Below are 26,129 nucleotides of genomic sequence, written 5' to 3' on the forward strand. Positions count from 1 at the left end.
TATTTTTTGTTATATCCAGTCCAAGAAGTAATTTATGGAAATGTAATATCAGGGAACATCTGAGATGTAGTCAGGGGTTCCTTTGCGTTATACACTGCATGAAAGCAAGCATTCTTGCCTGATGAAGATTGTTTAGACAGTCCAGCTTTGAGGTCACAAAGTGGTGAGCTATGTTTAAAGCATAATTTCCACGGCAGGTAATGATAAAACCATATGAGGTCAACACTGGACACACACATCACTTCTGTGTGCAAGAACTAGAGGAAGTTTTCTTAATGGGTCTGTAGTAAGTGCGGAGATTCAAGCTTCCTCAAACTTTCACTTCTTACACAACATTCTTTATTTGAAATGTGCCAGGCACTGCAGTACTCCATGGGGGAAGGGAAAGTGAACTATATCTTTTTCAATGAATCACAGAGGACTTTTGTAAAGCAATATACTGATATAGTGTTATATTTTAAAGAACATGGAATTGCTTTGAAATCTTTACTTAAAAAAAGAAAAAAAGAAAAGTTAAGTCTGTAAAAGAATGGTCCATCTTCTCCTTTCATTTTGAAAGAATTTGAACCTTAGGTGTACCTACAGTATACTCTATAGTACACAATGTCATTAATATTGCCAAATTAAGCATCTAGATGACTGATATGTAATTTCAGCAGCTCATACACATTAAAATTTATTTTCTGTTCTATTATGTTTTTCTTTATTTTTTGTGACGTTAGGCCAATCATAACATGTTGTGACAGGTTTATTGCTACTTTGTCAAGAAGGAAGCATGACCCGCGTAAAAAATCCACATAAGCTTTTTATTGCACAAATATTTTAGTCTAATACACTCTGTTTGCAACACACAAGACTCTGCTGCATGTGTTTGTTTCATTCTTTCTTTTTCTCTCACTCTCTCTCTGGCAGTTTGGATAGCCCTTTAATCCCTCTCCAGCTCTCACTGCAACACAAAACAGCTGTAAGAGGTGATTTCCCACAGGTGTCAAGCCTTACCATTCTTCCTCTCCCGGCCACACCCACATCACCACACATGTCTGTTTTCTTTCCTGTTTTAGAAAGATATAGGAAAAACTAATGTCATTTTAAAATTACAATATAGTTATATTAACAGAAATAACGTCATCACTATAAGTTTACAAATATGTTAGCTAGATATGTTTTACAGAGCATTACTGTGTGTCCACCCTGTTGCTGCCCACCTAACTCAAGGAAATCTGAAAAAGTCTTTCCACAACTCTCCAGTATTTTGAATTCGGACTGCAGTACCCATTTCAAATGCTTGTTATCTTACATATAGCACCTTTAATGTACCCTTATTGTAAAGTGTTAACCATTAAATGTACCATTCTTGTGTATATGGGTGTTTATTTTAACTTCAGTCCCAGGGGATGATTTTTATTAAAACATCATCTTATTTTATTTTAAGGTCACATTAAAAAATATTTTTACCAAAAAATATTTTTTTTGCCTTCATAATTTATTTCTGGTTGTTTTCAAATGCCTTTTTATGCATAGATTTTGCTGTTCCAGACCTAAACATTCATTCAGACCTAAACATTCACCTAAACCCAACATATTAAAATCCATTATAAAAACACAAATTATTGCATGTTTCGAACTATGAAAATCTAATCAAAGAGTGAAATAAACATATATTATTAAAATTTGTATTGTGTGAAAAGGATTTCTATAAATTTTTCAAAAATTTTGACTGTCCAACATGTATGGTCTTATTTCCACCACACCAAACAAACCAAAAATGTTGCCCCTAATTATAATTTTTTTTTTTTCCAAAAGTGTACATAGATAAATTGTGAGTGAGTACATGCGAGTGAGTGAGTGAATATATGAATATTCAGAATCTGAATGAGCTTTATTGCCAAGTATGCTTATACATACAAGGAATTTGTCTTTGTGACAGAAGCTTCCAGTGCACAAACAATAAAACAACAAGACAGATAATAATTACAAATAATTAAAAATGGAATAAAAAAATAAATAAAACAATTTGAATAGCAAACTAAATATATATAGAATACACAATAAGACAATATTATATATACAAACACACACACACACACACACACACACACACACACACACACACACACACACACACACACACACACACACACACACACACACACACACACACACACAGTAGTGTTTCCATGTTTTATGGGGACTTTCCATAGACATAATGGTTTTTATACTGTACAAACTTTATATTCTATCCCCTAGACCTAACCCTACCCCTAAACCTAACCCTACCCCTAAACCTAACCCTCACAGAAAACTTTCTGCATTTTTACATTTTCAAAAAACATAATTTAGTATGATTTATAAGCTGTTTTCCTCATGGGGACCGACAAAATGTCCCCACAAGGTCAAACATTTTGGGTTTTACTATCCTTATGGGGACATTTGGTCCCCACAATGTGATAAATACACGCTCACACACACACACACACACACACACACACATAAATACAAATCTGTTATATACAGTGCAAGGGAATGTAATGGCAGAAGAGGTAAGGTATGTTGGATAATATAAATATACTTAACTGTGTATTGCACATAATTATTGCTCAATGGGGCAGTTTTAACTGTTCATGAGATGGTTAGCCTGAGGGAAAAAAACTGTTCTGTTTCTTCTGTTGCTCAGAGCTCTGAAGCGTCAGCCAGAAGGCAACAGTTCAAAAAGGTAATGGGCTGGATGATTTCCAGCCTTTTTCCTCAATCTGGAAGTGTATAGTTCTTGAAGGGATGGGAGGGGGCAACCAATAATCCTCTCAGGAGTTTGAAGTGTCCTTTGTATTCTTCTGATATCTGATTTCGTAGCTGAACCAAACCAGAAAGTTTGCACCAGAAAGTGCAGAGGACAGACACAATGACTGCTGAATATAACTATCAGCAGCACCTGTGGCAGGTTGAACTTCCTCAACTGGCGAAGGATGTACAACCTCTGCTGAGATGGTAGTGGCCAGGTACCTGAATGACTCCCCTGCCATCACAGTGCTTTTTAGAATGGTGAGCGGGGTCAATGTTGGGGTCTTTCTCCTAAAGTCCACAATCATCTCCACCGTTTTGAGCGTGTTCATCTCAAGGTTGTTATGACTGCGCCAGACAGCCAGCCTCCCTTCTGTATGCAGACTTGTCATCATATTGGATGAGGCCGATGACAGTGGTGTCATCTGCAAACTTCAGGAGCTTGACAGAGTGGTCCTTGGCGATGCAGTCATTTTTGTAGAGGGAGAAGAGTAGTGGGGAGAGCACACATCCTTGGGGGGCACCAGTGCTGATTTAACAGGAGATGGAAGTGAATTTCCCCTGTCTCACAAGCTGCTGCCTGTCCGTCAGAAAGCTGGTAATCCACTGACAGATAGACTTTAGAACAGAGATCTGGTGTAGTTTAGTCTGGAGTATTGTGTTGCAAGCCGAACTGAAGTCGACAAAAAGGATCCTTACATATGTCCCTGGTCTGTCCAGTTGTTGCAGGATATGATGCAATCCCATATTGGCTGTATCATCCACACACCTGTTTGCTCGATGAGCAAATTAAAGGGGATCTAGAAAGGGTCCAGTGATGTCCTTCAGGTGGTCCAACACCAGTCTCTCAAATTATTTCATGACCACAGACGTCAGGCGAATGGTTTGTAGTCATTAAGTCCTGTGATTTTTGGTTTCGTTGGGACAGGAATGATGATTGAGCATTTGAAGCAGCATGGGACTTCAAACTGCTCTTAGTGATCTATTGAAAATCAGTGAGAAGATGGGGGCCAGCTGGTTAGCACAGGATCTAAGACACACAGATGAAACGATATCTGGGCCCTGTGCTTTCCTTACCTTTTGTTTTCGGAAGACATGGGACACCTCTCCTACACAGAACTTAAGTGTAGGTTGAGTAGCAGTAGGGAGGTGTTGGTATTTGTGTGAAGTGAAGGTCAGTGTGGGTGTGGGGTGTGAGATTGGGCATTTCAAATCTACAGTAGAACACATTCAGGTCGTCAGCCAGTTGTTGGCCCACCACAGGGTTGGAGGCAGGAGTTGTTTCATGACACTCCACACTGATGCTGGGTCGTCAGAGTATCTTCTTTTAGCCACTCAGATTTCGTTAATTAGTGTGTTCCTGGCCTGATTGTACAAGACTTTATATTATTGTCAATAATACAATTTCACCCTCACAACATCACTCTTAATAAAAGCTGCTGATCTAATGATTACACAATTATCAAAGCATCAGAAGTGAAACCATGAATAATGCTATGTAGTCTCCACCCCTCAGTAATGTGTGTTAATACAAGGTGTGTTAACAGCCCAGAAATTAGCCAAAAGAATGACTGTGCACACAGCTGGTTGGCAGATTGCCCTGCACAGAGAGCTAGATAACTGTGGGATAAATCTGTAGGAGTGGTGAGAAATCTCTCTCTGCTCTCCTCTCACAATATCATGAGTAGTAATCCAGAAGGAGTTTCCAAACCCTTATTGGGACCTAATTTTACCACCATCTAATGATGACTGAGAGATTAGAGATATCTCTACACTACAAAGCAATCACCTCAGGCAAATATCCATGCTAATGTTTAGTTTTTCTTGACAATTTCTCGACGGAATGCAGATGAGAGAAGGCAAAAGCCCAGAGGAGAGGGCATGTAGTAGCATGTTCGAATCAAATCATGAACAGACAGGTGGTGAGATCAGAGTGTACTTTCAGTCTCAATGCATCAGATTTAGGACTTGACATGTAAAGGCAGGATCAACTATTACACCAGATCTAATATATATTGCATACAAATAAACAACATGAACAAATACCTATGGTTAAAGTAAAGTTTGTAATGTCGGTACCACTAGCATCACAAATTGCAAAAATAATAACTGTTTTTAAATAGCTTTTCTACACACTTACCTATCTGCCATTGGTTGGGATGCATTTAAAAAAAATTCAGAGGACTGATTATACCTCACATATAACATTTATTAGTAAGCAAATACAAATAGGGTATGGTAAAGATATGATTTTTCTCTTGCTTTATAAAACTTTCTAAAAGCCGTAGAAATGTCTTTCAAGTTACTTGTAGGGTCCCCAAATGTTTATAAAGGTTTCACTGCTGTTCATGTCACTACTCATAAATCAGCAATAGCGACATTAAAAATATATATATTTTAAGAGTTAGGCATTTTAATTTCATAACAAGATTGCATTAAATTGAATTAAGAAATACTTTTAGTTACATTACAATTAATTTGTTGGAATTGTGTTATGAAATTTAAATGCTTAATCTTAAAATATATATATATATTTTAAATATATTATCATAAATGATAAACATATATAAATATACCATGTTAAATATTTGATTATTTATAGGGGCATCTGCCAAAATTCAGCCTGCTTATTTCTCTCAGTGCTTGTGATGAAGACAGACAGGTTTAATTCCTCTGCAGTAATCCTATTACATGACACCAAATTATTATTGAGATAACCAGTATCCATGATGCAATTGAGTCCCACTGCAATTGAGACAGTAAACTGATAACAAAGCACGACAAAGACAGATAGTGACAGCAAGCAGTCAGGTAAGCATGAGATTTCTTTGACCATTTGGCTTCTGGGACTGTTAATTCATCTATTATTAAGCATTATATTCAAGATACACAAAAAAATAGCTGTTTTTGAAAGTTTCCACACTATAGAGGGCCTTGTTCTACTAAAAAATCTCTTTGCTGCAAAAGTATTGTGACACTAGTAACCCATTTTTTTTAACTGTGAGTCAATACAATACAGTAGGTGCGAAACTTGGTTAAGTCATATGTGGAGGGCTTAGACTTGGACAGATCTACCCCAGTGCATGAATTGTGCAACTAGCCTTAAATACAACTCCTTGAGGAAGCAAAATGTATAGGGCCAGAATGAACAAGCTTATTTCTGACATATTTCTGTTTGAGTCTAATGTTGTATTTGACACAATCAGCACATTTCTGTGGTAACAACTAACCCTCTGCTCAGAAGAACATTGTGCAGCATGATAAATGGCTCTGAGAAAGTCACACAAATGTAGTCTGTGGTTTTTTGAGACTGTGGTGCTATTAATTTGCATGCAACTTTTCAGCCATATGCACCAAAACGTATTTGAACACTTTTGGAGAAGTAATCGACACTTAAAAATACAAGAACATCTATTCCAGCCAAGCCTGTTACATCAATATAATATGACTGTAATCTAATCCATCACCTATACCAAAGTAATCTGCTAATTCCACTTTAACCTAAATAATTGTAACAAGCTCTGACAGTGTCAACATCTCATGCAACACAATCAACTTTGTATGCTAGATTATACCAGAATAGTAATGCCAACGTAACCCAATACAAGCACAAAACTTCCCAGCTCTCTCTCGTGTTGTCTGGCTAAAGCAATGTGATGGTCCTCATATTTGCATGGATTTCTTAGATTTTAGGAGGAAGATGCACAAAATGGGCATAGAAAGAACAGGCAAGGAAGTATAAATAAAAGAAAGTTACTAGTTTATCAGAATATGCCCAATTCAATCTCAAGTACAGAAAAATTTACTAATAAAAGCGCTCTCTAGGATCTGTCATTTATATCATCAGGTCTCTAAAGAGGATTCCAGGAAAATCATGTCAACTGAGAATGAGGAACTACCAGCACCAAAAACAGGTTTGAAAAAAGTTGAAACAGATTTAAATAATTGTCTTAATTGATATTAATACAACCACCCTCTTCAAAAATACACTGTCCAGCAGTGAATTCATAATTTGAGGAAGATACACCCCATAGAGATTGCAAAGAACATCTGAGTAACATCAGTTCAATTTCAACAGTAATGTGAGGCAATACTGGGGTTCCCTATCAAAAGCTACACTTTGATGCTGCGCTGATTTAGTGCTTTGGGAACATCTTTTAGGAGTGACCAGCTGTGAATGTGTGTGCAACACTTCAATGAAACTGACTAGAATTTATAGCCTCTGCCGATGACATCGTTCATGGTGGAAACCTCGTACTTCCAGTGTCTTTGTGCCCTCGACGTCGACATATTTGACCATCGTGGGTGCTGAGGCACAGAGGTATTCCATGATACCGCAGGTAGAATATACACTCGCGGGTTATCTCTCGCCTGGCTCGGCATCATCACTAAAGAGACCTACTCTCCCCACAAACGATTGGTTGGTCACGATCGATCTCATGGACGCATACATTCATATAGAAATTCTGCCACAACACAGGAAGTTCTTGAGGTTCGCTTTTGGGGGTGAAGCTTTCCAATATCAGGTTCTTCCATTCGGCCTAGCCTTATCACCCCACACATTCACGAATTGCATGGATGCAGCACTGGCTCCTTTGCGACTCCGGGGCATCCGCATTCTGAATTATATAGACGACTGGCTGATACTAGCACAGTCACAAGAACTGGCATTACAGCACAGGGATATCGTCTTAGCTCATCTGGTTTCTCTGGGTTTGAGACTCAATGTCAAGAAAAGCAGTCTCTCTCCCACTCGGAAAACTACGTATCTGGGGATCATATGGCATTTGATCATGATGCAGGCACAATTGCCTCCTGCTCGAATCGAGACCGTTCAGAACACCCTGAGCAAAGTCAGACTAGGCACTGTTCGTCAGTACCAACATATACTAGGTCTCATGGCATCTGCGTCCTTGGAGATTCCTTTGGGCCTTTTGCACATGACACCATTTCATTTGTGGCTCAAAGCTAGGGGATTTCATCCAAGGGACAGTCCCCTAAGGCAGATAAGGGTTATGCGCCGCGCACTACGTACACTTTCTAAGTGGTTCAGACCCCTGTTCCTCACCTTGAGTCCCACTCTAGGTGTGTCTAGCCGTCGCAAATTGCTAACGACAGACGCCTCCCTGACGGGCTGGGGAGCGGCCTTAAGTGGTCGTCCAGCACAAGGGGAATGGGCAGGTCATCAGCTCGATTGGCACATCAACTGTCTCGAGTTGATGGCTGTATTTCTGGCCCTGAGATACTTCCTCCAGTATCTGAGAGTCTGCCATGTCCTGGTGCAGGTGGACAACATAGCGGTAGTCGCTTACATAAACCACCAAGGAGGTCTACGGTCACGCCAGCTGAACGGACTGGCATGGCAGATTCTCCTTTGGGCCCAGGGCAAGCTCCTATCAATCAGAGCAGTTTATATCCCTGGATGCCTGAATGTGGGAGCGGATTTACTATCCAGACAGAAAATACCAACGGGGTTGTGGAAACTCCACCCCGAGGTAGTGAAACAAATCTGGTTGAGATTTTACAGAGCAGAAGTGGACCTCTTCGCCTCCCAACAGACAACGCAATGTCCCCTTTACTTCATGGAGTCACCAGCCCCCCTGGGTCTGGCCCAGAATGCGCCAGTATGCGTTTCCTCCGGTTTCTCTGCTCCCGGGAGTTCTGGCTAGAGATCGCCAGCAAGGGTCCTGCCTCTTACTGATAGCGCCGCGTTGGCCGAACAGAGTATAGCTCTCGGAGATAATGTCTCTACTCGAAGGCTCACCTTGGGTGATTCCGGACAGGAGGGACATTCTGTCTCAGGCGCAGGGGACGTTACCTCATCCCTGGGCCGAGCTGTGGAACCTTCATTTTTGGCTCCTGAAGGGTACCAAATAAGGGACACTGGCCTTTCACCTGAAGTCATCGAGACCATTCTGAGCACTAGGGCTCCCTCTACTAGAAGTTAAATTGGGTATCTTTGAAAGATGGTGCACTGCACATAATGCAGATCCAGTTAACTGCCAGATTGCTTCAGTTCTGGACTTACTGCAGGAAAAATTATAGGCAGGCACATGCCCCGCCACTCTCAGGGTTTATGTGGCCGCCCTAGTGCGGCAGCGTGGATATACTCGTTCCCAAAGCGCTAAATCAGCACAGCATCAAAGTGTAGCTTTTGATAGGGAACGTCTCGGGTTACTTAACTGTAACCCCTGTGCCCTGAAAAGGCGGAACGAGATGCTGCGCTTCATTGCCACACTGAGGATGCCCCAGGAATGCTCTTCGGACAAAATACCTGACGATGCACCTGTGGCGCATCTGTTTATAGCCCCCTACTACCAGCACATCCTGATGATGTCATCGGCAGAGGCTATAAATTCTAGTCAATTTCATTGACGTATTGCACAAATATTTACAGCTGGTCACTCCTAAATGAAATTCCCAAAGCACTAAATCAGCGCAGCATCTCGTTCTGCTTTTTCAGGGAACAGGAGTTACAGTTAAGTAACCAGAGATGTTATCCAGTATAAAAGGCTGTATAATACATTTGGAAACTGAATTAAAGGAAAAAATACTTGTAATTACTCATACCAGTTATCAACCAGTTCAGAGTCATGCTAAACTAACTTTAAAATAAAAGTGAAAAAAAAAGCATAGATTCTTTGCCCTTCAAAGGACTAACATCAGTCATTTTTTCATAGTGCATGCATTTCAGATTAATATGTTGGTCCACATAGTGCACACATTTCAAATTGCATTGATAATAAACACAAATGATCCATTTAGTAAACTGAAATGTTGATTTAATAATTAGATGACAGAAAATTCTTAAATTGCACAATATCACGGCCGCAAACCTTTTTGTCCATCTAAGGGCCCAAAGGGGTGATCCAAGACTGGAGGAAGTTCAAACTGGAGAGTGAGGACTCTCAAAGCATCCCTCCTAACAAGAGAGAACTTCTCAGACAGATGTCTAACCCCAAATCTAACTACCATGACACACAGGAAAAACTCACTCGCAAGGTAAATGGGAAAATTCCTCAGCTCACATTCTACCATTATGCAAATTCTACAACACAATTACAGTATGATTCAGAGTTAAATCCAGATGTACGAAACATCACCTGGTTTTCATGAAATACCAACAAAATTGAATCATCTAGCAAGCTGCACACACATCCAATGAAAAGTCTGGAATCAATAGGTGTCTCATTCTTTATCATTTCTATTTTCCACATTTTAAAATAATAGTAGTCATCAAAACCAAGAAATGACGCAAATGGAAATTTTGGATTTATGTTGTGCCCAAAAATGTTATATCAATATTATAATTTAGCTTCATCAAAGTAGTCACCCTTTGCCTATAGAACAGCTCTGCAATCTGGGCATTCTTTTAAACAACTTTATGAGGCGCCACCTGGTATGCTTTTTAAATACTATTGAAGATATTCCCATGCATGCTGGGCTTATGTTGGCTGCTTTTTCCTCACTATCTGGTCCGGCTCATCCATTTAAATAATGTGTTACTTTTGTAAATTAAAATGTTGGCACAATATTTTGATAATTTGATTAAAAAAAAAAAAAATTGTAAGCATGTAGATAAAAAAAAAAGCTCTTTTAATGATTAGTTCACCCAAAAATTTAAATTCTCTCAACAATTAATCACCCTTTTGCCATCCCAGATATGAATGACTTTCTTTCTTCTGCAGAACACAAATTAAGATTTTGGGAAAAATATTTCAGCTCTGTAGGTCCTCACAATGCTGACCAGAACTCATAAAGGTCCAAAAAGGCAGCATACAAGTAGTCCATATGACTCCAGTGGTTTAACCCATCTCTTCTGAAGAGATATGATATGTGTGGGTGAGAAACAGATCAATATTTAAGTCCTTTTTTTACTGTTAATCTACACTTTCACATTCAACTGGTTGGGGCTGGTCAAAGGTGGAGATTTATCCTAAAAAAAGACCTACAAATTGATCTTTTTCTTGACCCTCACCTACAATATAACTTCTGAAGACATGGATTTATCCACTGGAGTCGTGTGGGTTACTTTTATGCTGCCTTTATGTCCATTTTGGACCTTCTGAGCTTTGGACACCGTTCATTTGCATTGTATGGCCCAACAGAGCTGAAATATTCTTCTAAAAAATATTTTTAAAATGTTCTTCTAAAAACGTTTGTGTTCTGCAGAAGAAAGGAAGATATACACATCTTGGACAGCATTAGGGTGATAAAATGATTAAAGAATTAAAATTTTGGGGTGAACTATCCTTTAAAGATCATGAGAACCAAATTTAGTCAAGGGTGTCCAAAGTTTTGACTGGTAGAGATTTATTGAAATGGTGTTGTGTTTGCCCACATGCAGATGAGTGTTCAGGAATATGAGATAATCCAAGAGGATGACGAGAGATGTCTTTGTAAGTATCGCAAGCAATGTATGCAGGAGATGCATGAGTGCTTGAGCTTCGGGCCCAAGTTTGATGCCATATTTGAGTTGGATAGTGGCGAGGCCTTCCTGGATGTCATAGAGAAAGAGCATCACTTAACCCTCGTGGTGGTGCACATCTACGATGATGAGATTAAAGGTTGTGACACACTCAACAACTGCCTAACCTGCCTGGCAGGAGAGTATACCAGTGTCAAATTCTGCCGAATTCAGGCTTCTGTCACAGGGGCTCGTGAGCGCTTTTCAGTCGACGTTCTGCCCGCCCTGCTGGTGTATAAGGCCGGAGAGCTGCTGGGGAACTTCCTGTGCATTACAAAGCACCTGAGTGAGGAGTTCTTTGCCAGTGATGTGGAAAACTTCTTAAATGAGTATGGTCTTCTACCAGAAAAAGAGTTTGCAGCCTGTCCCGATGAAGAGAATGCTGATGTGGAATGATCAAGGTGAAAGTGAATTACGTTTGCCAAACAATGAGGGCTGTCAGACTTGTTTCAGAGATAGATCCAGTACTGATGCCGGGAAGTCTAATGGGCCATGACTACAACAATTACCCCCTTACCCACGCATGCACACCTAAAGGCATTTACTCGCATTCAACAAGATGCATAGCAGTTGACAGTGTGCTTAAGCTTGTCACAAAGAGCACACAGTGACACTGTACTTGTCATTTATATTGTGTGTTAAAGCTGCTATTTGCTTTGTAAATAAAATATATAAAAAAATCGACACAGAAAGGCAAATTACACTCCTTGCTCCTTTATGACTAGTTTTGTATTACAAAGGTCCTTCCTGGTAAAACGTGTTGTGACATGTACACACCTAATACCTCAAAGACCACACAATTACATTATTAAAAGGGTTCATGTTTAAGTGTTTGTTTGGAAAAGTGGGTTTAGGTGACTGATTAAGTGACTCATGTCAGTTACTCTTATCAGGATGCACTTGATAATTATGTGTACATTTGTTACTTTAGAAGTGAAAGAGAAGGGCATCATTCAATTCTTACTGTATATCATTATACATAAAATGCTTCCAGCAGTTATATTATTTATATATATATATATATATATATATATATATATATATATATATATATATATATATATATATATATACACACACTCACCTAAAGTATTATTAGGAACACCATACTAATACTGTGTTTGACCCCCTTTCGCCTTCAGATCTGCCTTAATTCTACGTGGCATTGATTCAACAAGGTGCTGAAAGCATTCTTTAGAAATGTTGGCCCATATTGATAGGATAGCATCTTGCAGTTGATGGAGATTTGTGGGATGCACATCCAGGGCACAAAGATCCCATTCAACCACATCCCAAAGATGCTCTATTGGGTTGAGATCTGGTGACTGTGGGGGCCATTTTAGTACAGTGAACTCATTGTCATGTTCAAGAAACCAATTTGAAATCATTCGAGCTTTGTGACATGGTGCATTATCCTGCTGGAAGTAGCCATCAGAGGATGGGTACATGGTGGCCATAAAGGGATGGACATGGTCAGAAACAACGCTCAGGTAGGCCGTGGCATTTAAACGATGCCCAATTGGCACTAAGGGGCCTAAAGTGTGCCAAGAAAACATCCCCCACACCATTACACCACCACCACCAGCCTGCACAGTGGTAACAAGGCATGATGGATCCATGTTCTCATTCTGTTTACGTCAAATTCTGACTCTACCATCTGAATGTCTCAACAGAAATCGAGACTCATCAGACCAGGCAACATTTTTCCAGTCTTCAACTGTCCAATTTTGGTGAGCTCTTGCAAATTGTAGCCTCTTTTTCCTATTTGTAGTGGAGATGAGTGGTACCCGATGGGGTCTTCTGCTGTTGTAGCCCATCCGCCTCAAGGTTGTGCGTGTTGTGGCTTCACAAATGCTTTGCTGCATACCTCGGTTGTAACGAGTGTTTATTTCACGCAAAGTTGCTCTTTCGGCCCATTCTCCTCTGACCTCTAGCATCAACAAGGCATTTTCGCCCACAGGACTGCCGCATACTGGATGTTTTTCCCTTTTCACACCATTCTTTGTAAACCCTAGAAATGGTTGTGCTGTGTGTTCTTTCAAAATAGAAAAAAAAAAGATAATACAAATTGTGTAAATAGTAGTTCATGTAACTAGTTAGTTATTACACAATTATTCTTTCTTTGTGTAACTGTTAGCTATTTTTACAGCATTACGCCATTTCAAATGACAATACAATGAGCTTTCATGAATTATGAATTACCTTTAGTACAAATTAATGTAAATTATTTCATATTACATCACTATGAATATCAATAACATCAATAAGAATATTTACGATCATTTGATCATATGTTGTGCAAACAAATGTACTCACTCACTTCACTCATACAGTGTATGAAGCTTCCATTGTTATTTACTAAAATACACCAGGGATGTGGCTGTGGCAAGGACAGCAATGGCTGCTGCTACTGCTATACCTGTGAGAGAGAGATAAGAGGTGAATCAAGTAGTGAATCAGGTGAGTGGGGCTCCAAGAATGATATGAATCACACAAGGAAAAAACATGGTCATATCTGCCCAAATAACGCAACATGAAGCTATTCATAAATGCTGTATCCAAAAATGTGACAATATAGTTATAACCTTGTGGTATGCAGGTAGATTAATAGTCTGTTTACAGGTCATTAAGGGTTTAGCCTTAATTCATACCAAGAGATACTAGAAGAATTTAGAAGATTTTTTATTTCTGAAATTATTACTAAGAGAGAAAGAGTAACAGATTACATATCCACCAAAGGAAACAATTTTACCAGCATTTTCTTTTATCATAGAGCATTAAACGGATTTTCTTTCTCTGAGTGAGGTCATACACGGTTTAAGATTAAATTGCTGAACAAGGTCGATTTTTACTCATTACCCCGATTTCGTGTTGCATGTAGCGGCATTCTTACCGACTTATCCATTGTACACATTTTATAAATATCATGTAAACACGGTTTTCTTGCTTTGATGGAGTTCTTTTTTTAATTAAGCTGGTTTTGGGAGCTATCAGCATATGTGCACAGACTCAAAGCGAGAGACATTATTTAATTCATGAGGAACTTACCAGCATAGTATTGGTGGGCTTTCTGGCCTATTGGATTTTGAACTTGGACTTGTGCAGTCATATGTTTAATAGAACCATCACTGCCGCTGTCAGTTTTCTCCCATTCAGAAAGAGAAGAAAACACTGAAAGACACATTTAAACAAATGTGCACATTTCTAATCACTAGTTATTGTCAGTTTATAGTAGAAAATAAATGAAGTGAGTGAAAAATGAGAAGAAAGAATAAGAAAAGACAGAAAAAGAAAAATAGAATATTAGAAGAATATTCTAAACAGTACTAGAGGTTTGTTGTCATAGGGAAAATAATCTAAACTTTCCAAAGGACGTGTTATTAAAAGGGATCAGATTTCCTACACCCAGCGGCCAGCAGTAATACCTCTTCGGCTAACAATAAAACCCTACAAAACTTGTGCTCAGTCATCCCTAAAAATCCCAGTGATTTTGCAAGGGCTTGCAGCACATTTCACAATACCCTCTTCACATATCTGAGGTAGCACTTGGAAGCATTGAATTGGTGGATATAAAAACCAGTACAGTGCTTTCAAAAATACATTCCACTATCAAAATAAGCTATGCTACAATATGAGACATTCAAAGCAAATTAAAGAATATAATGTATTACTCCCTGCAGTCTTTGAGAGAAACCATTAGAGGGAAGCTTACATTGACTTTTCCCCAGACTATTATCTATGTCCTCTTCTAGTGGTTCCCAGTCCAGCATCTCTTTCAGACGCTCGGCTACATCAGCTGTGCTTTCATCTGAAAACATGTAGTCACACACTGACAGGCTAGAGATGGGCACTGGTGAAAACACACATTACGGAAGAGCCTGCGGGTCACTGCATGGACCTAGAGAGTCAAAAATAACCATTAAAGTCTTTATTTATTAATGAAGGTATTTCTTAAATTGATACAATAATTGGCATGGATTAAAGGGATAGTTGACCCACCTCAGTCACTATTCACTTTTATAACATGTATTTTCCATTTATTAAAAAAGTGAATAGTAACTGAGGCTACCATTTAACCATCTTCTTTTGTGTTGTATTGAGGAAAGTCAGTCATGCAATTTGCAACAACACAGGTGTTTTAAATGATCCCATTAAGGATGCAGTTGAGAAAAAAAGGCACTTTTCCACCATCTAGTGGTCAGGTTTATGCTTGTAACAGGTAACCTTTTTTTAATTTTTTTACTATAAATCATTTTTTCTGAATTGCCGATTCACATTATTTGTGCATTTTACCACCTACTGGGCAGGGAGGAAAATTTATAGTAAAAAATAACTTAAATATTGATCTGTATCTCTCCCACACCTATCATATCTGAAGACACTGGAGTCATATGAATTGCTTTTTTGCAGCCTTTATGTGCTTTGGTTACCATTAACATGCATTGTATGGACCTACAGAGCTTAAATATTCTTCAAAAAAATCTTCATTTGTGTTCTGCAAAAGAAAGAAAGTCATACACATCTGAGATGGCATGAGTATGAGTAAATGATGAGAGAATTATCATTTTGGGGTGAACTATCCCTTTAGTATACATGTTTGTGCTTTGTCTCACCTTCATGGACTTGTCTGTGTTATCCGAGGAGGATTCTGTCACAGGGATCTGCAGGTTGAGCTCTACAGGGCAGGTCAACATTGTCCAGGATGATGAGACACCCATCTGATACTTCCAATCTGCTGGCTTAGCTGAACTCTGTAAAGCAGTAAGCATGAGTTCCCATATACTAAACTATTTACCCCAATAATTCTTGCCATATTTAAAGAAAAAAATAATAATTTCTTGCACCTTTGGATCTTTCACATCAAATGTTCTACAGACAGCTCTGCACATTGCAGTCAAGGATCATTCAGACCTACAGTAGATAGTTCAAGTTAGATGGAATCCTAAAAATGATCAAATTAACAACACTTTTGCAGGCATAACTTCGCTTTTTTTCCCCCCCAGAGATAATAGCTGTAAAATGGATGGTAGTGTCAAGGATAATTCTTTGTTTTGGAGCAAATGTGCAGCGTGACTCGATCAGTCACATCTTCTTCCAAAAGTTCCCACAGTCTTCCTTTAGTTATGTATTTATCCACAGCAAATATAAGCTATGTGAAGAGACGCTGCATTAACAGACCCAGTGGAGATGGTATTTATGATGGTGTTTTATAATATCATCACTGAGGTCAGGTGAACTACTAAATAAACAACTATATCCATGTATACACACATGCAAATTAACCGTACCCTTTTCAGAGTGTTCTGGGCATCCAGGTTCAGGTGGGGTTATCAAAAACAGGCCAAGAACACAGGGACCTCCTGGTAACATCCTGGATACCTGTAACAAAATCCTTAATTGTGCAACTTAAGTCTAACTTAATTTGACTATGAAACATTTAAAAGCCAATGTGTATGGTCAGATACCAGATTACCCACCTGCCTGGCATTTTCTGTCACCCACTCAACATCAATGCCATCCAGTGGGCTGCCCCCCTCTCAAAGCCTATGGCTGCCCCTCAATCTCCCTGTGAGGAGTCTTCACAGCAAACACCACAACATCTCTCTGAGGGTAGGGCTGTGAAAGAAAATGGCATTTCATTACAGTAAGTGTCAGACCATTTCTTAATTAAATATAGGTTAGTTTTAAGGACAGTTCCTTACTTGACCCATTAGGAGACCAGTGACACATGATCCAGGAGGTGGCTGAATACCACTAAGCTATTTCTCCACTGCCTCATCTACAAAGTAGCTTCTACCCATTCTGCCTGTAAACTAAAAACAAAAGTAAACTTGATATTGTGCCTCACCGAAGTACGATGCAAAATATCTACCAAACATGTTTAATTTCCATGAAACGGGATTAGGTGTAAAATCAGATAGAAAATAATGTTAAACACACCTTTGAGCAATAGAGTTTTCAATGCCCGAATTATGCAGTCATTAGACAGTTATTACCCATATCTCCGTGAAGCTATTCTCTCTACAGCATAGTTTCAAAAAAACCTTGTCAAGACAGAAGCAGTGCAATGTCTCACTATGGATGAAATTGTCATAAAAACTAATTGTAACAGATTTGCACTTCTTTAAACACACAAAGGACAATAAGATTTAAGGGAGTATTCCATTTAATAACGATAGCGCATATGATATTGAGAAGAAAACCCTTTAAACGTACTTTTAGTTCATGCACTTATTCAGACAGCCGATGAGTGTGACATGTCGTCGCATCAGATATACGTCATGTATATCCAAAGACCTGATTGGACATTGTCGTTTAGTGACGCGCGATTCACAAACGAATTGTTCTTTTAAACTGATTCTTTTTTTTTAATGACTCGATCTAACCGATTCGCAAAGCTTTGGAAGATCACCCAAATGTATGGGATGCATAGAAGTAAAACTGTCAAATGGAAACAGTGTTGTATAATAACCTTATTGTTTTAAATGACAACGTTAGTACTTAAGGGAACAGTTCACCCGAAAATGAAAATTATCTCACCATTTACTCCCACTCATGTCATCCCTCATGTTAAGTATTTTCTTTCTTCTGCAGAAAACAAATTAAGATTTTTAGAAGAATATCTCAGCTCTGTAAATCCATACAATGCAAGTGAATGTGACCAAAATTTGAAGCTTGTTAAAAAAAGGACATTAAGGCAGCATAAAAGTACAACTGGGTTAATGCATGTCTTCAAAAGCGATATGATAGGAGAGTGAGAGAAATATGTCAATTTGAAGTCCTTTTTTTTTTTTTTTTTTTTTTTTTATAAATCTACACACTTGACCAGCCCTGACCATCAGGTGCCAATGCACAAAATATGTGAATCACCAAAAAAGTGAAAGTGGAGATTTATAGAAAAAAAAAAAAAAAAGACTTGTTGCTTTGTTTCTCATGGCCTACACTATCTAGTGCTTTTTGGAGCTTCACAGTTCTCACCACCATTAACTTATTAGGGCCTACAGAGCTGAAATATATTCTTTTAAAAAACCTATGTTCTGCAGGGGAAGGAATGTCATACACATCTGGGATGGTATGAGGGTGAGTAAATTATGAGCAGTGTTGGGTAAATTACTCTAAAAAATTTAATAAATTACTAACTAATAACTACATCTTCTACAGTGTAATTAGATTATGAATTACTCTGTCTGAAAAGTAATTGCAGTACTTATTTCTAATTACTTTTTATAACCCTTATCATCCTTGACCAGACATGAAACTGTTCTTTTAATTCTGTATGTATTTGGTCTACATATTATGTTTGTATATTGTTATGTATATTTTGATAAGTCACTTGTGATTTGTATAGTTTTTTTGGCAATAAAGATTACTTAATTTTTTTTTAATTAAATAAAAATTGAAACGAAGTGTCCGAACGAACCGATTAACTGAAATGATTCGGACATACCAGAGAGTTTACCGTGATCGCACAAATATGATGCAATTGCACCGGCTAGCTGCTAATGCTAACTTTTGCAGTTTGCCGGAAAGATGGCGGCGGCACTCTTGCAGCAAGCGCTGGAGAGAACAGAGATAAACAAACTGCCAAAAGCTCTTCAAAACAAACTCGAGAAGGTTCTGTCAGACCAGCAGACAGAAATAGACGCACTGAAAACACACCACGAGAGATATAAAGCAGACTGCGGTAGGTAGTATCAGACATGTAGGCCAGATAGTCATTCAACAGCTGTGTGTAGCAAAACCCAGTGTACTGCCTGCATAGAGAGCACTTTTAGGCATCATTGGCGCGTTCATGATGATGCACAATAATGAACAAATTGTCTAGATTAGGGGATTAATCAAAACATTTATCTGTAAAGTATTGTTTGCTCGCAACAGCTACACATCTGTGCTAGCAAACTGTGTCAAGAGGTTTGCAATAGACAAAAGCTGTCGTTAACTAGTTAATTCTGAGTTAACCATTACTTTAGAAATGTTGACGGACAAAATAAATGTTTGTCTGTTTTGCTTTTTTTCCACTTTGAACCTTGTGTGTGCATTTGACAGATAGCTTGACATTCAGATAAGAGAATGGTTGAGCATGGTTTAATGATTTAAAGCATAATTGATTCACTTTTATTATGGTGGTGTCTGTCCATTTATGCTGTTAAGCCCTTTATCTTAATAATGAATCAAAATAACCAATGGTATGAATGGTCTGAGTAAATCATGTTATGTGCATACCTACAGAGCAACAGTACTTCAATCTTGAGAAGAAACTAGCTGAGAGCCAAGAGCAGTTCTTGTCCCAAAGTAAAGAGTATCACAGCATCAAGGAGGAGAACGGCCGTCTCTGTAAGTTCAGAGCTTTTTTTCTGTTCTAGGGTTGTGAATTGTATTAATGCAAAGCTGCTGTATAAGAGGGGTGTTCTTGTGCTTTTTGTTTTAAAGCTGAGGAACTAAAGAAGTTAAAGGATATAGAGGAAGAGCAGGGTGTTACACAGGAGGTAATTTTATTATTTTTGTTTTTAAGAAAATGCTTCATATTTACATACTAAGGCAAAGAAATTATGGGATGCTTTTTCATTGCAGAGTAAGCCACTCAGACCCAAATATGAAATTGAGGCAGAAAACCGAGAACTTTCACGTTTGCTTGAGAAGAGATCTCAAGAAGTGGAAAACCTCAGTGGTATGAATACATTGTTTTGTGCATCAGTGATCAAAGTTGTCATTTACATTGGTTTGAAAGCGTTATATTCAATACATCATTATCAAAATATTTGAGAGCTTTAAAGTTATTGCCAACGTGATGCTTGTCATCATTACACAGAGGATCTCAAACGTCTCAATGACAAACTTGTGGAAACCAACACAATCAAGATGGAGCTCCAGCTTAAACTGGATGAACTCCAGTCATCTGAGGTTTCCATTGAGGTAAGCATTGACTTTCCTTAATACTGAGTAGTTAAATCTGATGATCTTGATCTGTTTCTAGAGTGGTATAATGATCGGTTCCTTCTCATTAGTATCGTGAGAAGAGGATGGAACAGGAGAAGGAGCTCCTCCAGAACCAGAACACATGGCTGAATTCAGAGCTCAAGAGCAAGAAAGATGAGCTGTTCACACTATCCAGGGAGAAGGGCAAAGAGGTCTTAGAGCTCAGGTGCTCTTTAGAGAGCAAGAAGGAAGAGGTGTGTGTCTTAATTTCTTAGACCTGTCTCTGAATTAACTTTATCTTTATTAGATCACTTATCTGCAGCAACCATATTGTCTGTCATACTGATCAGGTGACCAGGCTTCAGGACCAAGTCAACACACTGAAGAAAAACAATGACAGTATGCAGAACAGTACTGAAGATCTGATGAATAAACTAAAAGAGGTACACCATCACAAACATCATGAAGTTTTTATTTGGTTTACCAGTTCATATTCTGGGGGAAATTTAATGGAAAATTTAATATTTCTATTATAATTTCAGGCTAAAGACCAGCGGACCTCCATGGAGGAAAAGTACCGCAATGAGCTGAATGCCAACCTCAAGCTCTGTAACTTGTATAAGGTCAGTAATTGTTGTATTTCCTTTGGAGGGATCAGTGCCAGTGTTTGGTATGATTAAAGGTGCAAGTAATTTTTCTGTTTATTTCTTCTTGGATTTACACTGACAGGCGAGTATGCAGCATTATTCAAATGCAATAATTTTCAGTTAAAGATGCCATTTTTTAGAAATGTATTCACAGTCAGCCATGATTCATTTAATCCATGAGTGAAAGTATCCAATAAAAGGATGGTGACTGAGATTCAGCAAGTAGTATTTGGCTGGTCATGTGATCCCAACATGGCTGCCTCCATAAGGGGACTTTTTTAAAATGTTTATATATTTATTTTCTCCCCTTTTCTCTCAATTTGAAATGCCCAATTCCCACTACTTAGTAGGTCCTAGTGGTGGCACTATTACTCACCTCAATCCAGGTGGTGGGGGAAAAGTCTCAGTTGCCTCCGCTTCTGAGGCTGTCAATCCAGGCATCTTATTACATGGCTCGTTGTGCATGACACTATGGAGACTCCGCATGTGGAGGCCCATGCTACTTTCCGTGATCCACGCACAACTTACCATGCGCCACATTGAGAGCAAGAACCGCTAATTGCGACTACGAGGAGGTTACCCCATGTGATACTACCCTCCCTAGCAATGGGGCCAATTTGGTTGCTTAGGAGAACTGGCTGGAGTCACTCAGCACACCCTGGATTCGAACTCCCAACTCCATGGGTTGAGTTCGAGTTCGAAAAAATTACCTTTTTTTTTTTTTAAGGTAACTGATATGACTCACTGACACGAGTCATCATTTTATGTGTGTGCTCATAGTTGTGTTTCAAAATGACTATTAATTTCTGTAGGCGCAAAAATGATAAATGAAGGAAAAAATCAGAGTGCACCTTTAAGATCCAAATTTATTTGGTGTCCACAGAATGCAGCATCAGACACTGAATCCAAGAATGCTGAACTGAACAGAGCTGTAGAAGAACTCAACAAACTGTTAAAAGAGTCAGTGGAAGGTTTGTACAGTTCCTTATTATTTTCCCAATTTAAAAAATTGCTATGTTCTGAATGGAATTCCGCATACTGCACAGTTACTTGTGCAGTGTTTAATGCTAATTACTTGAAAAAGTTTTTTATTATTATTATGAATTTAATTCTAATCCACTTTGTAAAATCTGTGGATGGGCATTTTTGAGTAATTTTGTAGTAATTGATTACAAAGGAAAAACAAGTAATTGATTACTCGTAAATTAAAATGGACATTAAAAATAACAAGCATGACATGAACAGTTTGTGAAATTTGTATTTTGATTTATTCACAAACATTACCAAGAATGGTTTCAGAAAAGATAACTAACAAATTATGCTTTTCTTTTGGGAATTTTTTGTATGAACTATATGCATTAATAAGAACAAAACAAACAGTCTGTAACTGTGAGTCTGTGAATGCCGGATGACCACCAGAGGGGGTGCTTGGCACTAATGGATTATTGCAGCACCCTCCATACAGGTCAGGAGAATATATAAAAAGCATGGCAAACCAAGCCGTAAGGATATATGGCACGGTAGCTCTGTGCCCAGCCTCGGAACACTTTTCTCGTGCATTTGGAATGACAAAGAACTCTGGTGGGCATATGTAATATGTAATGAACATTCTATTTAATTCCTCCTAAACCACTAGAGGCAGTGCTTAGCACTATTAGATGACACATACTGTACCAACACAGTCATGATGAGTGCCACCTACCCAAATCATCAAGGTCACTCCAGAAGAACTGCAGATCTCACAGTATGGTAAGCAGCAACATTACTTTTGTAGAAACGTGCAAAGGTGCATGAAGAAGACCAGGTAGCAGCCACGCAGATATCTGCCAAAGATGCTCACTGAAAAGCAGTCCATGATGAAGAGACAACCCTTGTAGAATGGCAAGTAACACCTTATGGTAAAGGTTCAGTGTGAAAAACTTCAGGGGACACTTGTATCAGCCTCAGATTGAAATGAAGCTGTCTGAAAAGCAGCCAGATTAATGGATTTACTGATTCAGACCCCAGAGAGGAACCACCCACTGGGGCATGATGTGCAGTTATGGCGGCAACATACACCTTTATAGTGGAAGACTCTTTTGTTGCCATCTAATAGATATCACAAGAAATGCAATACTTTTGGCACCTCACAGTGCACAGCATCAATCCCTTGATCCTCAAACCATGAAGAAAATATTTTCCAATAGAAAAAAAAACTATTGCATCTGATATTACTTCCATTTCACCCTTTACACTGTAAAAGGAAGGTTGAGTGCATTGCATGGTGGAATTATGTAATGTACCTATTGCAGTGTGCAGTAGGTATGATCAAAGAACATATTTCAAAATAAAATCTGACAACTGGTATCATAAATTGTGATTCTTTACCTCATACTACACTAAAAAACAACAATTTCACGGCTTGTATAGCTAATGCATATGCATGATCAAGAGTTGATTGGCAGGTGATGTCTGTATTTAAAAGGTGATTGACTCTTTTTACCTGTAAGGCGGGACTTCCTTTCTACATCCGTTGACCGTTGGGTGCTCAGAGCTGCTTGGATGAGCATTCCAATTTCTCCCATTCATTTTAATAGAAGTGGCCAATATATGCTAAATAATCTCATTGTGAATATTGTACTGAGTTTTGATGACGTAGTGTTGAATAGACGCTCTGCTTCTTCCATCAATAGCCAATAAAGGTACACAGAAGAAGCTCTCAGAGCTGGAAGGTGTGAGGGAGAAAGCGGAGTCTGAGCTACAGGGGAAGATGAGGAATCTGGAGAAAGAGCTGGAGAACACAAATATGCGGCATGCAGATTTTAAGAGGAGAGGTAAGCTGCTCAAAACACATCTGTCTGGGTTTCTATCAATCTTTGTTGGAGTGTGATAAAAGTTTATGGGAAGCCTAATTTATTTGGCTGGTCATGTGATGCCAACATGGCTTGGTTTTCAGGATTTCTTTTTTTCAAATAAATTCTGACATTGTGCAAGATTTAATTCTGTATTTTACTTGTGTTCTTTAAAAGGTGTTCCTGCTTTCACAGAAGAGGAACTGACAAACATGTCTCCAACCGCAGCAGCAGTGGCCAAAATTGTTAAGCCTGGCATGAAGCTAATGGAAGTATGAAAGATGTTTATTATTACAAGCTAATATATAAACATTTCATTTTTTACCTTTATTTTCTGAAGCTATGGCTGTTCATGCACAGAATTCTCCCCAATATTCACCCCCATATGATGTATGTTGCATCAATGTGCATGACTCTTCTGTATTGTTCTCAGCTGTATAATGCCTTTGTGGAGGCCCAAGACCAGCTGCACCTAGAGAAACTGGAGAACAAGCGTGTAAACAAGGTTCTGGATGAGATAGTGCTGGAAGTGGAGGCCAAGGCTCCCATCCTGAAACGCCAGAGAGAGGAGTACGAGAACATGCAGAAGTCCATGAGCAGCCTCTGTGCCAAACTGGAGCAGGCCATGAAGGTTTGCACATGTTTGAGAGAAAGCAAAAAAGAGACAACATGGTGTTGGGTGGTGGTATATTTAAATCTGTTCATTGTCTATTGGTTACCAGGAGGTCCATCGGCTTCAGAAAGAGACAAATGAAGCCAATAAGAGAGCTTTAGCACTAGAAAGAGATAAGCAGAGATCAGAGAGGCAGCTAGCAGATATGTCTGAACAGGTAAGCTACATGTTGTCTGCCTATTACTGGAATTATTGTCACCCAGTTGACATTTTGTCAACTCAAATGTTGTGTTGCCCAGTGTAGTTACAATAAGAAAGTGCATCAGGACAGATGCTGTCAAGCTCCAAAGTATCATAAAAGTGGTCCATATGACTTATGCACGATATTCCAAGTCCTCTAAATCCATATGATAGCTTTATTTGAAGAACAGACATTTGAGTTAATCACTGAAAATGCTGCATTTGGAGGGCATGGGTAGCTCAGCAAGTTTTGACGCTGCCTACCTCCCCTGGAGTCACGAGTTCGAATCCAGGGTGTGCTGAGTGACTCCAGCCAGGTCTCCTAAACAACCAAATTGGCCCGGTTGCTGGGGGGGGGTAGAGTTATATGGGTAACCTAATCGTGGTCGCGATTACAAGGACCTACTAAGTAGTGGGAATTGGGCATTCCAAATTGTGAGAAAAGTAGATTAAATAAATACAAAAATAAAATGCTGCATTAGTTCTATTTTTGGGTGAACTTTACTTTTATGCATTTTTTGATTATTTTACTTTGCATGGTTCAGGTTCAGGTACTGTTGGTTGAGCTGGAGGAGTCTCGTGGTAATGAGGTGGTGCGGGATGATGTGAGCTCGGCAGTCAGCAGCAGCTCTGAGGTGCAGGGATCACGGCAGGTGGCCTTCCGCAGTGTCCAAGAGCTCCAGCAGCAGAACCAGAACCTTCTGGCCCAGATCAGAGACCTGGAGGAGCAGAGGGAGCAAGATCAGAACCAGGCCAAGACTGCCAGGTACTGACCACTCCACAACCTTACTTCAGTCTCATTGGATGTAGCATTTAGACCACAGCAAAAATGCATGTATCCTGGCCTAGAGTTATAAGGTTCTATCTACCTTAAGGATTTTTTGGGAGACAGGTCTTAAAGTTTTATCCATCTGCCCAGCAGACAAGCATAGAACTTTAAAGAAGCCTCTGAAGAACTGTAAAATAATAATTCTCTGCTCTCTTAGGCAAACTGAGCTGGAACAGAGTATAGAGAAGTTTCAGAAAGAGCTGGAGCAGATCAAAGAACAGAGGAACCACCAGAAACAGCTTGCAGACTCTGCAGTCCGCCAAAGAGACATGTACCGTATCCTGCTACAGACAGCCGGAGTCGAGCTTCCTCCACAGGGTGAGAATTTACTCTCGATCTTTTTTGGCTTCTCATTCAAGTGTTATTTTAAGAGTTACTCCTTCATTTTCTGGTGTCTGTGCTCAGGATCAGAGGGTGCTGGATCTCAGTCCTCCACTCCCAGCAGGCCAGGACCCATGCCTACCAGATATACACCACTGAGGGCTGCAGCCACAGAATCTGTTCAGGCTACACAGGCTAAAGCGGCTCTTAATCAGGTTAAAAGCCTATATAAAGTAGATACAAACTGTAAGCCAATACAAATAGTTTAGCATTGATAAATTACACACTTGATCTTTTTTCCCCAAATAGCTCAATGACGCTTTTACAACATATAAAAAAGAAAAGGCTGAAAACGACAAGCTTCTGAATGAGCAAATTGAGAGACTCCGTGGTCAAATGTCTGACCTGCTCTCACAAAAGGCCAAACTTTCCTCTCAGCTGGAGTTTGCCTTAAAAAGGTGAGCACACCTTACCTGTAATATCTCAG

At 39.2% G+C, this 26,129-nt stretch overlaps 2 protein-coding genes and 1 pseudogene across 4 annotated transcripts in view; 2 read left to right on the forward strand and 1 right to left on the reverse strand.

Moving 5' to 3' along the window:
- Positions 1–906: 906 nt before the first annotated feature.
- Positions 907–17,511, reverse strand: LOC127645696 (protein odr-4 homolog; annotated as a pseudogene).
- pdca (phosducin a) lies at positions 5,513–12,202 on the forward strand. 3 transcript variants are annotated; one of them, XM_052128797.1, is made up of 4 exons: positions 5,513–5,589; positions 6,626–6,692; positions 9,632–9,780; positions 11,126–12,202. In XM_052128797.1, the coding sequence occupies exons 2-4, from the start codon at positions 6,653–6,655 to the stop codon at positions 11,639–11,641; spliced, it is 705 nt and encodes a 234-aa protein (XP_051984757.1). In that variant the 5' UTR covers positions 5,513–5,589; positions 6,626–6,652; the 3' UTR covers positions 11,642–12,202. The 3 variants fall into 3 exon arrangements, with proteins under 3 accessions (XP_051984757.1, XP_051984758.1, XP_051984759.1); XM_052128798.1 differs by having other exon boundaries at positions 5,532–5,589; positions 6,604–6,692; XM_052128799.1 differs by lacking the exon at positions 5,513–5,589 and having other exon boundaries at positions 5,604–6,692.
- Positions 17,512–18,775: 1,264 nt separating the features above from the next.
- Positions 18,776–26,129, forward strand: part of LOC127645337 (nucleoprotein TPR-like) — a 33,612-nt gene continuing 26,258 nt past the window's right edge. The window contains exons 1-17 of the mRNA XM_052128918.1: positions 18,776–18,929; positions 19,475–19,579; positions 19,676–19,731; positions 19,817–19,913; positions 20,055–20,158; positions 20,251–20,415; positions 20,512–20,604; positions 20,704–20,784; positions 21,692–21,779; positions 23,481–23,621; positions 23,817–23,911; positions 24,073–24,270; positions 24,362–24,469; positions 25,038–25,258; positions 25,479–25,639; positions 25,727–25,857; positions 25,952–26,100. Of these exons, the coding sequence (XP_051984878.1) occupies positions 18,776–18,929; positions 19,475–19,579; positions 19,676–19,731; positions 19,817–19,913; positions 20,055–20,158; positions 20,251–20,415; positions 20,512–20,604; positions 20,704–20,784; positions 21,692–21,779; positions 23,481–23,621; positions 23,817–23,911; positions 24,073–24,270; positions 24,362–24,469; positions 25,038–25,258; positions 25,479–25,639; positions 25,727–25,857; positions 25,952–26,100 (2,147 nt within the window). The remainder of the gene's footprint in view (positions 18,930–19,474; positions 19,580–19,675; positions 19,732–19,816; positions 19,914–20,054; positions 20,159–20,250; positions 20,416–20,511; positions 20,605–20,703; positions 20,785–21,691; positions 21,780–23,480; positions 23,622–23,816; positions 23,912–24,072; positions 24,271–24,361; positions 24,470–25,037; positions 25,259–25,478; positions 25,640–25,726; positions 25,858–25,951; positions 26,101–26,129) is intronic.

Source organism: Xyrauchen texanus, chromosome 6 (assembly GCF_025860055.1).
Source record: "Xyrauchen texanus isolate HMW12.3.18 chromosome 6, RBS_HiC_50CHRs, whole genome shotgun sequence".
Taxonomy (NCBI): Eukaryota; Metazoa; Chordata; class Actinopteri; order Cypriniformes; family Catostomidae; genus Xyrauchen; species Xyrauchen texanus.

Bases quoted from the DNA above. Each gene is read 5' to 3' on its own strand.
- pdca (XM_052128797.1), top strand. From the start codon at position 6,653: ATGTCAACTGAGAATGAGGAACTACCAGCACCAAAAACAG. The intron at 6,693-9,631 runs GTTTGAAAAAAG...TGTCCATCTAAG, and splicing joins ACTACCAGCACCAAAAACAG to GGCCCAAAGGGGTGATCCAA. The intron at 9,781-11,125 runs GTAAATGGGAAA...GCCCACATGCAG, and splicing joins AGGAAAAACTCACTCGCAAG to ATGAGTGTTCAGGAATATGA.